This window comes from Zootermopsis nevadensis, unplaced genomic scaffold (genome assembly GCF_977971745.1).
Source record: "Zootermopsis nevadensis isolate Lab colony 2312 unplaced genomic scaffold, Znev_1.0 Znev_ptg000016l, whole genome shotgun sequence".
Lineage (NCBI taxonomy): Eukaryota > Metazoa > Arthropoda > Insecta > Blattodea > Termopsidae > Zootermopsis > Zootermopsis nevadensis.
Genome location: NW_028259148.1, coordinates 13,655,671 through 13,669,300, shown reverse-complemented (window position 1 = coordinate 13,669,300; position 13,630 = coordinate 13,655,671). Strand labels below are relative to the sequence as shown.

Below are 13,630 nucleotides of genomic sequence, written 5' to 3'. Positions count from 1 at the left end.
TAGTCGAAAACTGCACTGTGAAGCACTGACCAGGGCTCCATCTAAACTAAACACTAAACAACGCTCTGTCCGATGAATGCCGCTCCAGAAGCGCCATGTAGCGGAAAGCTGATTTACTAGGTTTTAAAAATCGTCTAAGTATATCTGGCAGAGCCTGTATTTGACATGGAAAATTACAGGTACTCTCACGAAAGTACACGGTACAGAAACAGCACAGAGAGAGACCCAGATATGACCCACAGAAACCTAAGAACGGGGTATTCAGAATATACAAAGAGAAATACAAAAACGATTAAAATTACTCCACTCACCTCAATGTAGGTGTGACTGTAAGTAGAAAGCAGAGTGCCTGAGGAAGAGGGTTGAAGATCGACAGGTACTGAAGGTTGTGACGACTGCATGTGATGCTGAGTTGTCACTGCAGGCAACGCGCTCTGATGCTGATGTTGATTCTGCTGATTCTGTTGGTTGAGGTAGTTTGAATGGGCCGGTGGGAGATTTACTACAAGAGAGATGCCACCGCCCACTGACGGCTGGTACTGGACCAACTCGGCGGTAGCTGTCGGAGGCGGCGTGGGCCCGGCGCAGCAGAACCGCTGCGACACCGACACTGGAACTGGCACGCTGTTAGGCTGTCCGTGACCTTCCAATGAGACGCCGTTGTTGCTGTTTGTGCCATTACTCATGCTGCAGGGCAAATTCACACGGAGTCGCCCCGCTACTAGGGAAGGATCGATCGCTCTTGGCGGAGGAGACGAATTTCTTGACCCTATAATGGTAAACATTCAAGATTAGTACAATCATACACGGAATAAATGAAGCCTTGTTTCATTTAAATTAATTATAATAATAACCAGTTTGAGTCACTGCATACCGTCAATGAGTAACTCAACCGAAAACAATTACAAATTACAATAACAAGTAATAAGAAATGATTTTCATTTGTAATAAAAATTAAAATAGTTGAGCGCGAGGTTCTTAATGAAATTAAGGATGAATAAATTCAATTAACTCTTATTTGATTCAAGGACTGTTATTTTGCTATCCGCCACAAAAACACCACTGAAAATTAAACAATTATTTGACATTCTTATATGGTCAAAGAGAAGAAAAATAAACTTTAAACCACTTTTTGAAAAAAGTAACAAGGAATATATTTAGACAAAACAGAGATGTAGAAAGGGGAACATAGGAGACTGCTTGGTCAGAGTTCTGGAGAGGAAAAATGATATTAGCAACCCCAAGCTTCCCATAATTTATATTTGGTGCCAAAATTTGTCGCCCAGATTACCCTTTGGCAAAACTTGGTTAAAAATTAGTCCCATTTTATTAGAAGAGACAAAAATGAGAGCGGTTAATATACAAAATGAATGCAAATGCTGCACTTTCAAAATATTCAGTTTTTGAGTTTTAAGTTCTACAATTTTTCACTCAGTTTTTGTAGAAGGCAAATTAACAATTTATGATTTAACTAATAAGGAATAGGAAGGCAGGAGTCTTAAGGCAAATACAACAGCAACTGACCTGAAGATGAATGGGGATGGTGCGGCTCGACACAGCTGCCAAGTATACGAACTTTCTGCGTGCTGCCATACACATCAAAGAACGCCCATAGCTGTAGCGTCTGGTCCACATGCATGAACACCAACGGTGCACTACCATTCTTCGAGAACTGGACTTCACCTGCAACATTTAACAAACATACAGAATTGTTTGGAAGACAAAATCATGACAATGGCGAAGCGCATACGTAAAACTTTGTCGTACAAATATTCCGTCTGTAAAACCTGTGAAAATAATTAAAGATATGAGCAGAAATCACCTCCTCACATATAAACCTACATTATTTACACTTTGCAATCGTATGTTCCACAATCCCCACTTCAGAAATGTTTGTCGTCGACGCGAGTCTGGAAATATCCACCGACAGTTTCTCCGATGCACTCCTGCTGTATATGAGCAGTTCATTGAACTTCACGTACTACCTGAAGTTTGAGAATTACTCTCTTCTGAATATCGCTTTCTACTTGTACCATTAAAATAAAAAGAAATGACTGGAAATGTGAAGGAATACAAAAGTGAATACTGATAATATCGTAACTTTTTGGATGAATTCAATAGTAGAGATGAGGATTCTCCAGCCTGAGAAAGTGAACACAAAGATAATACTAACACAAGTGAAGTCAGTAAACATAGAAATTACATTGGGAAAGCTAATGGCGACTTGAAGAAGGCATATGGTAACTCTGACTCAGAATTTTCTAAAAAACCACACAGCCTAGAAAAGGGTTTCAAGCCTACAGTATGTGAGCAACCTAATTCCCCGTTACAATTTTTAATTATACATTTTTTGACATAACAAAGGTCCCGCGCGGTCTGAGGCATCATGATTCGGACTGGCGATACGGAATGCGCGCTGGTTCGAGTCTCGGGGGAGAAGAAATTTTCTCATGAGCTTTCGACCACCAGTGTCTGGGACCGGAGCCAACCCAGCATCGTGAGGAAATTGAGAAGCTACAATGAGTAGCGTAATCCGGTCAGGAAAGCTAGCAATGGCTGGGGGTTCATCGTCCTGACCACACGTCACCCTGTATCTGGTTGGATGATCGTTCACCTCTGCTTAGGCCAGCTAGTCGGCTTTGGCTCTCTGGAGCTGCTACGCCACGGATTTAATTTAATTTGACAAACCAAAACAGAAAATTCAAAAGCATATACCACTCTTAGAAAGAAGACTTTAAGTGACTTGGAATGTTGTTAACCCTGACACAGCTCAAATCATTTCTTGATGTCATTCTTAATAAGAGCATCAATCTGAAATGAGAACTTAAAATTCACGATGTGGCTGACTATACAGAGTGAAAATTTGGTAACCTCCGAGTTCCTGTTTCAGTTGAAGAGACTGCAATGAGTTTCAAGCGCTACAACCCAGAAACCCAGTTATTATGCATATGTAGCACGTCTTCCTTCCATGACAAGTATCTCGCCACAAGATTAGTGACGTAGATGTGTGAAGAGTTTCCCCGAACATCAATGCCACTGCGAGCTACGTCGACAATTACCAGATTTTATACAAGCTGCAACCAGGCAGCATTTAAAAGGGGCGTGCAAACAGAAAAGGTCTCCTGAGCCACAGCCCCAACTGTTGTAAAAATATTTTCTCTTGCAAGGCAGGACAAAAGGACCATATCCTTGCCTGAGAATGGAGAAATTCGGACCCAAAAACAAGGAAGACTGTGGAGCACATCACCAACAACACAGCAACATGGAAAGGGTAGACACTGCCGACCATTCACAAGAACGCGGAGCTTTGGAAGAATCTCGAAGAAAGACAGAAGAAGGTGGTGTGTGTTGTTGTTTTTCTTCAAAATATCTGTTTTAACCCAAATCTGATGCAAATCATCGCCCAAAAACAGATTAGTGATATTCTAAAAGTTACAAACAATTGCCGATTCATAACATTGAAGTTAAGCAAGGCATTATTTACAGTCTGAGGTAAAGTGAATGCATGACAGAGACTAAAAGGAGTAACGGCAATACTGGAACATCTTCATTGCGTGATCGGCACTGTTAATACATGGTCACGCTGTACCAAAAGACCGTGCTACAAAGATACAAACCTGTATGTGTCACGCAGAATGACAGTTCATCTCCTCGCTGAGGAAAACTGGCAACGTCTTTGCTGACTACCCAGTACTCAGGCCGGTCTAGGAGGAGGTCAGCGTCGTCTGGAAGATCTGCTCCCTGGATCGTGGCAGGGTCACAAGACGTTAGGCCAAACGCTAATGCTCCGACATACATGGGTTCTGTGGCCAGAACTTGTATCACAATTTTTTCGCCAAGCTGGATAGGTCGCGCGGTAAACACGTAGCCGTGGCAGAATTCTGTGTCTGTGCGACTGGCGATACAGCGATCGTTGCTCAGCCTTATGTTGCGACCACGCGTCCTGTAACAATTTACAAGAATCTCAGTCATCTGATCCAGTTCTTGCTACTCCGCTGCTCCCTTTTAATCCGTCCGTCTAAAACTGGCAAATTCGGCACGAGCACAGGTTAGGTTAGTAACATTGAAAGCAGTGAAAGTAAATACAAAGCAGGATGTCCTTGGATTTCCTAGAAAATATCCTGAGGGTATTGGTTTCTCCATTGTAAACGATGAAATATACAAGAAGGCTTTGACACATATGCTCATGGACAATCATGAAGAATATTTTTTAGTCATTACCGGCGTAGCTCAGTCAGTATAGTGACTGGCTACGGACTGGGCGGCCGGGGTTCGATCCCCGACGGGGGCAGAGGATTTTTCCTCTAGCCTCTGCGTCCAGACCGACTCTGGGGCCCACCCAGCCTCCTCTACAATGGGTACCGGGGTCCTTTCCCTGGGGGTAAAGCGTGGTCAGGGCGTGACGCTGACCACTAACCCCATCTAGTGCCGAGGTCAAGAATGAGTAGGAGCTATACCTCCACTCCCCCCCAAGCGCCTACATGGCGTATAGTGGGACAGCTTTACTTTTTACTTTTACTGTTTTGTGACATAACTCAAACTTACTCAAAATATCTTAATTTTAGCAACAAGTTCCATATTCAAAATTTATTAATAAGATAACCGTAAGACAAAAGTGGCAGTGGAACCACGGCTCTGGAGAATCTGACGTAAATATGTCTCTGTATTGTTGTTACCTAGGAAACTTGAGTATGACATTAAACTAAACCCCCCTTGGGGGGGGGTCCACTTAAACCACTTGTCGAGTAAACATGACGTTCCCTAGGTAACCATTGTTGTCGATTTGTTGATACGGATCTTACACATTTTCCTTTCACCTTTTTGCCGAATGACCCTTCCATACAGACGTATTTACGTCAAAATGCATCGTTAACTGTAATCTTGTAATGTTTGTATAATGGAGTATTAATCAAATAAGTAAGCCAACGTTTTATCGTATCTTTCTTCACAATTCCTACCAGGTACATAGATTTGAGAATCAAGTTTTTCTTTATATGGACGTTGAAACTGTAATCATCGTCCAATTCTCTAGGTAGTAGCGTTACCATATTATTAACATCTACTGGAACATTGATAACTTGTCCCAGTATCCCAAATGCACCCAACTGATGTCTTAACCTCCTGATTTGCATAAATGGAAGTCTAGGGGATATTAATCTTTCGCTTACGCAATCTAGAGGAGGCAAATCAGTGGGGAATGGCGGATACACAAATCCATTACTCCTAGACAATATAGGTATTTACTGCTTATTTAAAGATACCTTAAATTGGGATACATTTTCATTTACAAACTCCGTACCAAATATATCTAAATGGCTATCAGTAACTTGTTTCAAATTTTTTCAAACCATAACCGATCACATACATTGCAAGCGTATCCAAATCTATTTTCATTAAAATGCTTATGAACACAGCGAGAACAAGATAAAGCTAAGGCAAAAGGCAAAGGTGTCCGTATGTTGAACCTAAACACAATGACACGTATATGTATTGGGGGGGGGGGGGGGGGGGGGCATATATCTCCACACATCTTTAACTTCGGTATTAAAGGGGGGTAGTACCTTGTCGTGGTGGTGGGGCTTGACCCCAAGAGCTACTGGTAGGGCCTCCCTAGCCAGACTGGTTGAGGGGGAGAGGTCGGACTAAGACAGGTACCCTGGTTCTTCAGGTTGGGGGTTGGTCGCAAGGCTAACAACCTTGCACCGTAAAAAGGAAGATGTTTCGAAACCTCGATCAAAGCCTCGGACAGACGGACCTAACAGAGGACCGAACGGAAGAGGAGAATTGAGGAGGCCGTGGACCGAATACGGACTGGAGAGCCATAGAAGAAGAGAAGTGGTCAGCTTCACACGCTGTCCACTTAATCCCACTCTTGGATACGTCGCATTGATATCTTAGAATAAATAATTCTACCACAGGCTCTGGCGTACCTGTGGAAGGGCAGTGGGTTGAAAAAGGTTCCTGGCTGCTGGAACCTAGTTCCAGGCATCGCGTTAGTGGGTGGATCATCCACTGCGCTCCTCTGTGACTGTAACTGCTGGTGATTCTGTTGGTTGATGCTGAGGGCAGCAAAAGATGGAAGGATGAGCCGCTCCATGGCAGCGGTGTCTCCGGGACTGGCGTCGCCTCCCACGGCGAGATTGCGGCGAGAGTTGTTGAGCTGCTGTCGAGGGTCCACCAACTCGATAGCGGTTGAATTTCCGTAGACGTCGATGATAGCCCACAGTGGTCCCCTGGTCTCCACGCCGCTGAAGAACACTCCTTTCTCCTCGCCATTGATACCGAAGTGGACGTCTCCTGCTTGGGTTACGTAGTAGAAAAGTACCGTATCTCGCTCTGCAAACCTCTCTGCCAGTGCCTTCGCCCAATACCCAGGCTTATTTGTCAGGTCTGAAACAAAAGAAGTGTTTACAGTTTCTGCCTTTCTATTACAAGTATCACGGCTGAGCTCGATGACACAGTGACCGCAAAAAGTCAAACACATTATCCCAAATCCAACGCTACTGAAAATGTATTTAAGGGCTTTGGTAATATTATTAAAAGTACCAAATGTTGCTCCTGCTTCGTAATATGGAGCTCCACAAATCAAATCTTATCCTTAGACTGGATGTTGACAGAGGAGTCTCATGGTTTTATTCAGATATCTAGGCAAATTCTTGGGTAATACCTCAACGTTAAATGCTGCCTTCCACACCCTTTCCAATTCTCAAATCACTCCGCCAATTCACCAAAAATATATCCCACGCAGTTGGAAAGTGCCATTACATGAACTCAATTAGTATTATCATCAGATATGTTCATTCTAGTCACCACACAAATCTCTCGTAAAGTTACAATGCTGTATTAATCACCGTCATACCAAAATATTTCGTGGAAAATTGTTAATAAACTGATAACCTTAACACGAAGTCAAACAGTACGTTTCTTTTGCAGCGGACATATTTATACAGCTGGGTAATTTCTGTTTTTTGTTTTTAATAGTACAGCCCATTTCCGGTTGCCCTCGGTATAAGAAATACAGTTTATATTCATTTTGAAACATGTAATTAAATATTATGCAAAAGCACATTTTAAATGAGTATTTATACGAATGCAACACATGTATTGAAAAACTGAACTTATCACGTACCAGGACTCAAACTCGCATTTGACTTTTGCACCAACGCCCTACAGCTACGCTACCGCCATCTACCAATCATTCACCAATACACTCACTACTTTAAAGAAAAACAACGAATGTTAATGACTTGTCCTTGGTAGGACTAGGCTCCACGAAAAACGAAGATGAAGACTATCCATTACCTTCAATTCTTCTGAAAATAACGTAAATATTGCCATTACTCGATGTCAGTCGGGGAACAGTTAAGGCCAGTCTAAACCAACACGCCTCCATTTCCGAACCTCTTAAAGCATCACACCTATTTCTACACTACCATGTTTACGCTTCTCACACTGCTGTTTTTACAGCAGAGTTTCCTCAAATATCTGGACACCTGCACCTAAGCGTTAACAGGAGGATAATACTAAGGCGGATGTGAAATAATGACTTCACTGATCTGGCTTATGATAAGGAGAGTTCTTGTGAACAAACCTTTTGGTTGCACAAAACAAGGGACATTTCTAGATTAATTACCTGGGTATTAGCCCGTTCATACGGACTCTGTTCCACGGAGTTAACGTCTTATTAAATACGCGTAAAACTAAATTTTAAGGAAAGGAGCGCAGACCTATCTAACTGCCACTGAATGTTTGTATGAAGACGCCAAGGCCAAGGCTGAATCTGCTACGTACCTGGGCAGGCATATTTGGGAAGGCCATATCGGAGATTGTTGGGGTCATTGCACGTGAATCCAAAGCGAATTACTCCACTCCAGTTGTTTGAAACTTCAAGGAACTTGACGCAGACCTGAAATAAAAACGCATTTTGAAACCGGGCGACACAAGCATTATCGACAACACAGACTAGAACAAGACTGGAAACAAATAACCAATCAGTACCGCACACACACAGACCTACTACGCATGCGTTAACCGTCAGTACAACGAGACGTTAAGAGCAAGGTCGCAGACAAGGTTAGACCATAAACGTATGTTTTCGAAGACGATACATTACGAGATTCGCTGCGACGTGTAACGTGGTAGAAGTTTACCGACGTTTCAGAAGTGCTTACTGCCTCCATTACTACACGGTGTAACATCACAAAATACAGCCATATTATCAATAAAAATACAGGAATGTACGTTTTAAATGTTGTTTTATTTCTTCTCTACCGCGTCTATTTATAGGAAACTGGCTATTCAGATAACAATACCGTTTAAAATGGAGGGCCATGACTGTTTCCACATAGGCCAATTCCAGCAAAATGCGGACAAATACTAAAAATTAAATTTATAAAAATGAGGTATAATATTGCATTAACAGTATATATGAGTTAAATTTAATACCACAATTCATAATCTGCCTGATTCGACGTTACATAACCAGAAGATATGAAAAAGCACTGTTAAATAAATAAAGAACGTTTGGGTCTACATATTCGTGCGCACAGCACGAGATCCTATTATCCTAATCAGCAACTGTGACCCAATAAACACACAGGTGGCTTCGCCAGCTTCTAAATCAAAGACATACAGCTGACAGGTATATTATATTTCTATTTCCTCTTTAGGCTCTAACAGATTTTGGGCTATTCCAGTCCAGAATTAACTTACGTCTGAAATTATGAACCTTTCTGGACATTTCGTAGGACGTAGCACTCCCCTCCCCGCGCGTCACCAGGCAGGACAGCACAAGACACATACGCGGATGGATACACGTGTGTCCACACGACATCACGACCTCGGTGAATGCCTTATTCACTTACGAGGAGCGCGGACGGACTCCCAACTTATAAAAACGTGAGAACCGGAAATAACGGACGAGAGACTTGTGGAACCGCCCAGAAATAAGTAGGGACTACTTTCTCGCAGTGGCTTCATATCTCGATTTACATCGATTTGCGGTTCGAGAATCGAGTTTTGAAACCACGATTTAGTTAGTCGGTTTGATCACCACAGACGGCCTGTCGCCACCATGCGCAACACAACAAAACATGCGCTGAGTAATAATTTACACGGAAGAAACAAACCAAGACAGGAAATGTTGCGCAATGAGTGATAATTTTCGATTGTTTGCGCAGTTTATTCTCTGCTAACAACTGATACGGTCTTATAAGTAGCTTAATATAGACCAGACGAACGACAAGGACTGCAGTACGGGAAAGGCTAACATTTGATGTAAATTAGTCCAACGGTTCCAACAGCTGACCCAGCACCTACGTCCATTTTTTTAAAAATATCTATTAAAAAAAACCTTAAGACTGATGGAAAAGATATTTCTGGCATAAAAAGATAAACTGAACACAGAAACAAATTGGGATTGTAAATTTTCTTACAACTACACTACTGGATGTAAAAAAACTCATTGAGATAAAACAAATAGGTTATAAAAATAGAAAATCACGCACGTTTCGAGATGACTACACAGCAGCCAAGATCTGCCCACCTCAGTATTATTCATAAACCGTTCATTTCGTAACTGCAGTTTCTACATCGCCATATATTAAATTAATTAACTACGTCACATGTTTCAATGAGTCAGTTTTTTTCCCTCTCTTTGCCTACGTCACATTCCCAGACAACCAGTCGATGGGAATAAACAGCAAAGTTCAACAACAGCCAGAGCGAAGGCCCACAAGGACAAGCACGAGTCACGTCTTCCTCGGAAAAAAGTAACAGAAGGAAAGGAGTAATCGCCTTTGCGAAACAAGGAACTGAAGAACAGTAGGAAATTCAATACATGAAGCAGCTATCCTTGAGAAATTAAAACTCAACATTCATTACCGTGTCCACTCGAAAAAAAAAATCCTTACGACGAATCCAGTCCACATCCTCGTATCTTATTTCTTTGAGATCGCTTTTAATATTATCCTGTCATCAAAGCCTGTCTTCCAAAAAAAAAATGTGGGTTTTACCTTAGGGTTGCCCAACAAATTTTGTAAGCATTTTCACCTATTCCATGCGTGCTACATGGACCGCCAACCTTATTATTCTTGTTGTTTAATTGTTTAATTTTAACCGTCTAATCACAATAAAATATTTTATTAAATATTAAAATATTATTACTACAATTAACATTTAATATTTAAAATATTTTATTAAATATTAAAATAATATTACTACAATTAACATTTAATATTTAAAATATTTAAAATATATTAAAATGATGCTCTTTCTATCGAAATGTTCGATTTACAATTAGAGCATCATTTTAATATATTTTAAATATTTTAAATATTAAATGTTAATTGTAGTAATATTATTTTAATATTTAATAAAATATTTTAAATATTAAATGTTAATTGTAGTAATAATATTTTAATATTTAATAAAATATTTTAAATATTAAATGTTAATTGTAGTAATAATATTTTAATATTTAATAAAATATTTTAAATATTAAATGTTAATTGTAGTAATAATATTTTAATATTTAATAAAATATTTTAAATATTAAATGTTAATTGTAGTAATAATATTTTAATATTTAATAAAATATTTTAAATATTAAATGTTAATTGTAGTAATAATATTTTAATATTTAATAAAATATTTTAAATATTAAATGTTAATTGTAGTAATAATATTTTAATATTTAATAAAATATTTTAAATATTAAGTATTAATTGTAGTAATAATATTTTAATATTTAATAAAATATTTTAAATATTAAATGTTAATTGTAGTAATAATATTTTAATATTTAATAAAATATTTTAAATATTAAATGTTAATTGTAGTAATAATATTTTAATATTTAATAAAATATTTTAAATATTAAATGTTAATTGTAGTAATAATATTTTAATATTTAATAAAATATTTGAAATATTAATTGTAGTAATAATATTTTAATATTTAATAAAATATTTTAAATATTAAATGTTAATTGTAGTAATATTTTAATATTTAATAAAATATTTTATTGTGATTAGACGGTTAAAATTAAACAATTATAATTCATCACAATATGACGCAACATTATCTTATTATTATTGTTTTGATCACCCCGGTACTATCAGGTAAAGATTAGACATTACGAAAGAATGAAATATTCTCCTCATTCAAAATTAGTATCACAATAACTGCATATATATATATATAAATTTAAAAAAAGTAATTGTACACCGAGTTCCACTATTTCGGTACCTGGAAATTTTAAAACTTGACATTTTCCTAGTCCGTGACACTGCATATGACAAAGCCTTTAGAAGAATATTCTCTCTTCTAGAGAAGATTCTTGGGAACAAATTATCACGAATGCCAGAGATGTCTACGTCATGTGAACGCGAGACCTTACCTTCTCCGCCACCTTGATGGGTCGGCCGCTAAACGTGACGCCCTTGCAAAAGCTCTCTGCTCGTCTGGCCACTGTCCCGTCCCGCGAGATGCGGATGTTGTCTCCGTGTACCTGATGGAACAGGATTGGCGGCAAGTTGTTCGTGCCCCCACTGCCTCCGGACCTCGGCGCTGGAACAAATGAAAATAAGAAATCTTTCATTCCACTGCAGCGAGGTTAATAAGACGCGATGGACTGGGTACGACATTTTATTTGTAATTAACAACGCGTAATCACTCAAACAACACTAAACGTGGCCCTTTATTTTCAGTACGCAACACGGAGTTTTCCTCCGTGGCATCCCAACAATTACTCCATTCACACACAGAAGAAGGCAATGGCAAACCACTTCTGGATCATCTGCCAAGAACGTATATGAACAGGTCCCAGTCCGAGAAAAGGATGGAAGGATCCTGTTCATATGGACCTGTCCTCAGACAGAACACTAAATAATAATAAGATGAGGTGGTCTAGCGGCTAGAACGCTGGCCTTGTAATCCTGGGGTCTCGGGTTCGAATTTATAACTTGTGTTGGGCAAGGCCGTGGTCTAGGCAACACGGAGTTTTCCTCCGTGGCATCCCAACAATTACTCCATTCACACACAGAAGAAGGCAATGGCAAACCACTTCTGGATCATCTGCCAAGAACGTATATGAACAGGTCCCAGTCCGAGAAAAGGATGGAAGGATCCTGTTCATATGGACCTGTCGCCTTAACACCACGCACAGTTTCATGCGAGATTCGATGCTATCACGATGATGAGAGCGTCGATTGTGGTCTTGTAGGTGGTTCGGAAGAACCTACAAGACTATGGCGTCACGACCCAAAAGACCTCAATTATCACATTCACGAAATACGCACAATTTCCTAACAAACGAGGCTCTGTTCATCAAGTCATGGCGACAACTTTGTATTCTCCGTGACCTACCTAAACGAATAGGATAATATTAAAACCTATTTGTACGAGCGGGAAATAAAATACGCTTAAGAATTGAGAACTTATAATTTGTACTAGTCACACAATTTTACTGTTGAAAACGAAGGCTTAAGGCCTAGACAGGACGATAATACTGAAGTGGATCTTAAACAAACAAACAAACAAACAGTGATACTGAGGACTGCATTCGTCTGGCTTACATTCGGATTCAGTGACCTCTTCGATCGGCGGGAAATGTCTCGATCATCTAAGCAACTGTCAGCTTATGCTTCAAGCAGTTACACATGTGATCATCCCTAAGCCCCATGAAAGGAAATCTCAACACCAATGACCCGGCCGCGATACCGGAATTCGCTCTCCCCCATGGTGCAACCATCACTCATCAGCAAGCAGTTGCCATGGAAACGTCCGCCATCTCTTCGGGAGTTCAGTTGCCATGGAAATGCTATTGCCAGCAAGCCACCCCAGCACTGAGTGCACAGAATCACAGACAAGTTATGCTTTAACGCAGAGCCGATGGTTACAAAAACTTCCGGCGATGGGGAGAAGTAATCTACGCCAATGGCAAAACAATGCTGTTTTGTTGAGGAACATTCCAGCGAAGGAGACAGGGTTGGGAGCCGTCCTTATACAGTAAAACCCCTCGTTGGACACCTTTAATTGGAACTGGCGAATATCCTATAATTTTACATGTCCACAATACCATACATCTTGGACACCCCTTCATGTGTTACACTTTTAATTGGAACTGGCGAATATTCTGTAATTTTACGTGTCCACAATACCCTATATCTTGGACACCCCTTCATGTGTTACACTTTTAATTGGAACGCGAATATTCTGTAATTTTACATGTCCACAATACCCTATATCTTGGACACCCCTTCACGTGTTACACTTTTAATTGGAACCGGCGAATATCCTGTAATTTCACATGTCCACAATACCCTATATCTTGGACACCCCTTCACGTGTTACACTTTTAATTGGAACTGGCGAATATTCTATAATTTTACATGTCCACAATACCCTATATCTTGGACACCCCTTTTGCTGTAAGTTGGACAGGTTCATGCACTTAACTTCGATACTTTTCATGGAAACTTTTTCGGTTACATATTTTGTTATTTTGAATTTCTGACTGAAGAATGCCTCCTCTCTGGAGGATTATCTTATGGACATTGAACTTTAGAAGATGTTATTGAGGCTGGGGTGTAATGTGCAGTGCATGGGAGTGGGCTTCAAAAGATTATTA

General features: G+C 39.9%; 1 protein-coding gene across 5 annotated transcripts in view; it reads right to left on the bottom strand.

The window, feature by feature from the left end:
• The window catches only part of neur (E3 ubiquitin-protein ligase neur), an 89,929-nt gene that overhangs the window by 3,224 nt on the left and 73,075 nt on the right, over positions 1-13,630 (bottom strand). For all 5 annotated transcript variants that reach the window (XM_022078903.2, XM_022078905.2, XM_022078904.2 and 2 more), the window contains 6 exons: positions 11,399-11,568; positions 7,792-7,906; positions 5,931-6,390; positions 3,618-3,943; positions 1,525-1,683; positions 312-769 (listed from right to left, as the gene is read on the bottom strand). In XM_022078903.2, coding sequence (XP_021934595.1) covers positions 312-769; positions 1,525-1,683; positions 3,618-3,943; positions 5,931-6,390; positions 7,792-7,906; positions 11,399-11,568 — 1,688 coding nt within the window. The remainder of the gene's footprint in view (positions 1-311; positions 770-1,524; positions 1,684-3,617; positions 3,944-5,930; positions 6,391-7,791; positions 7,907-11,398; positions 11,569-13,630) is intronic.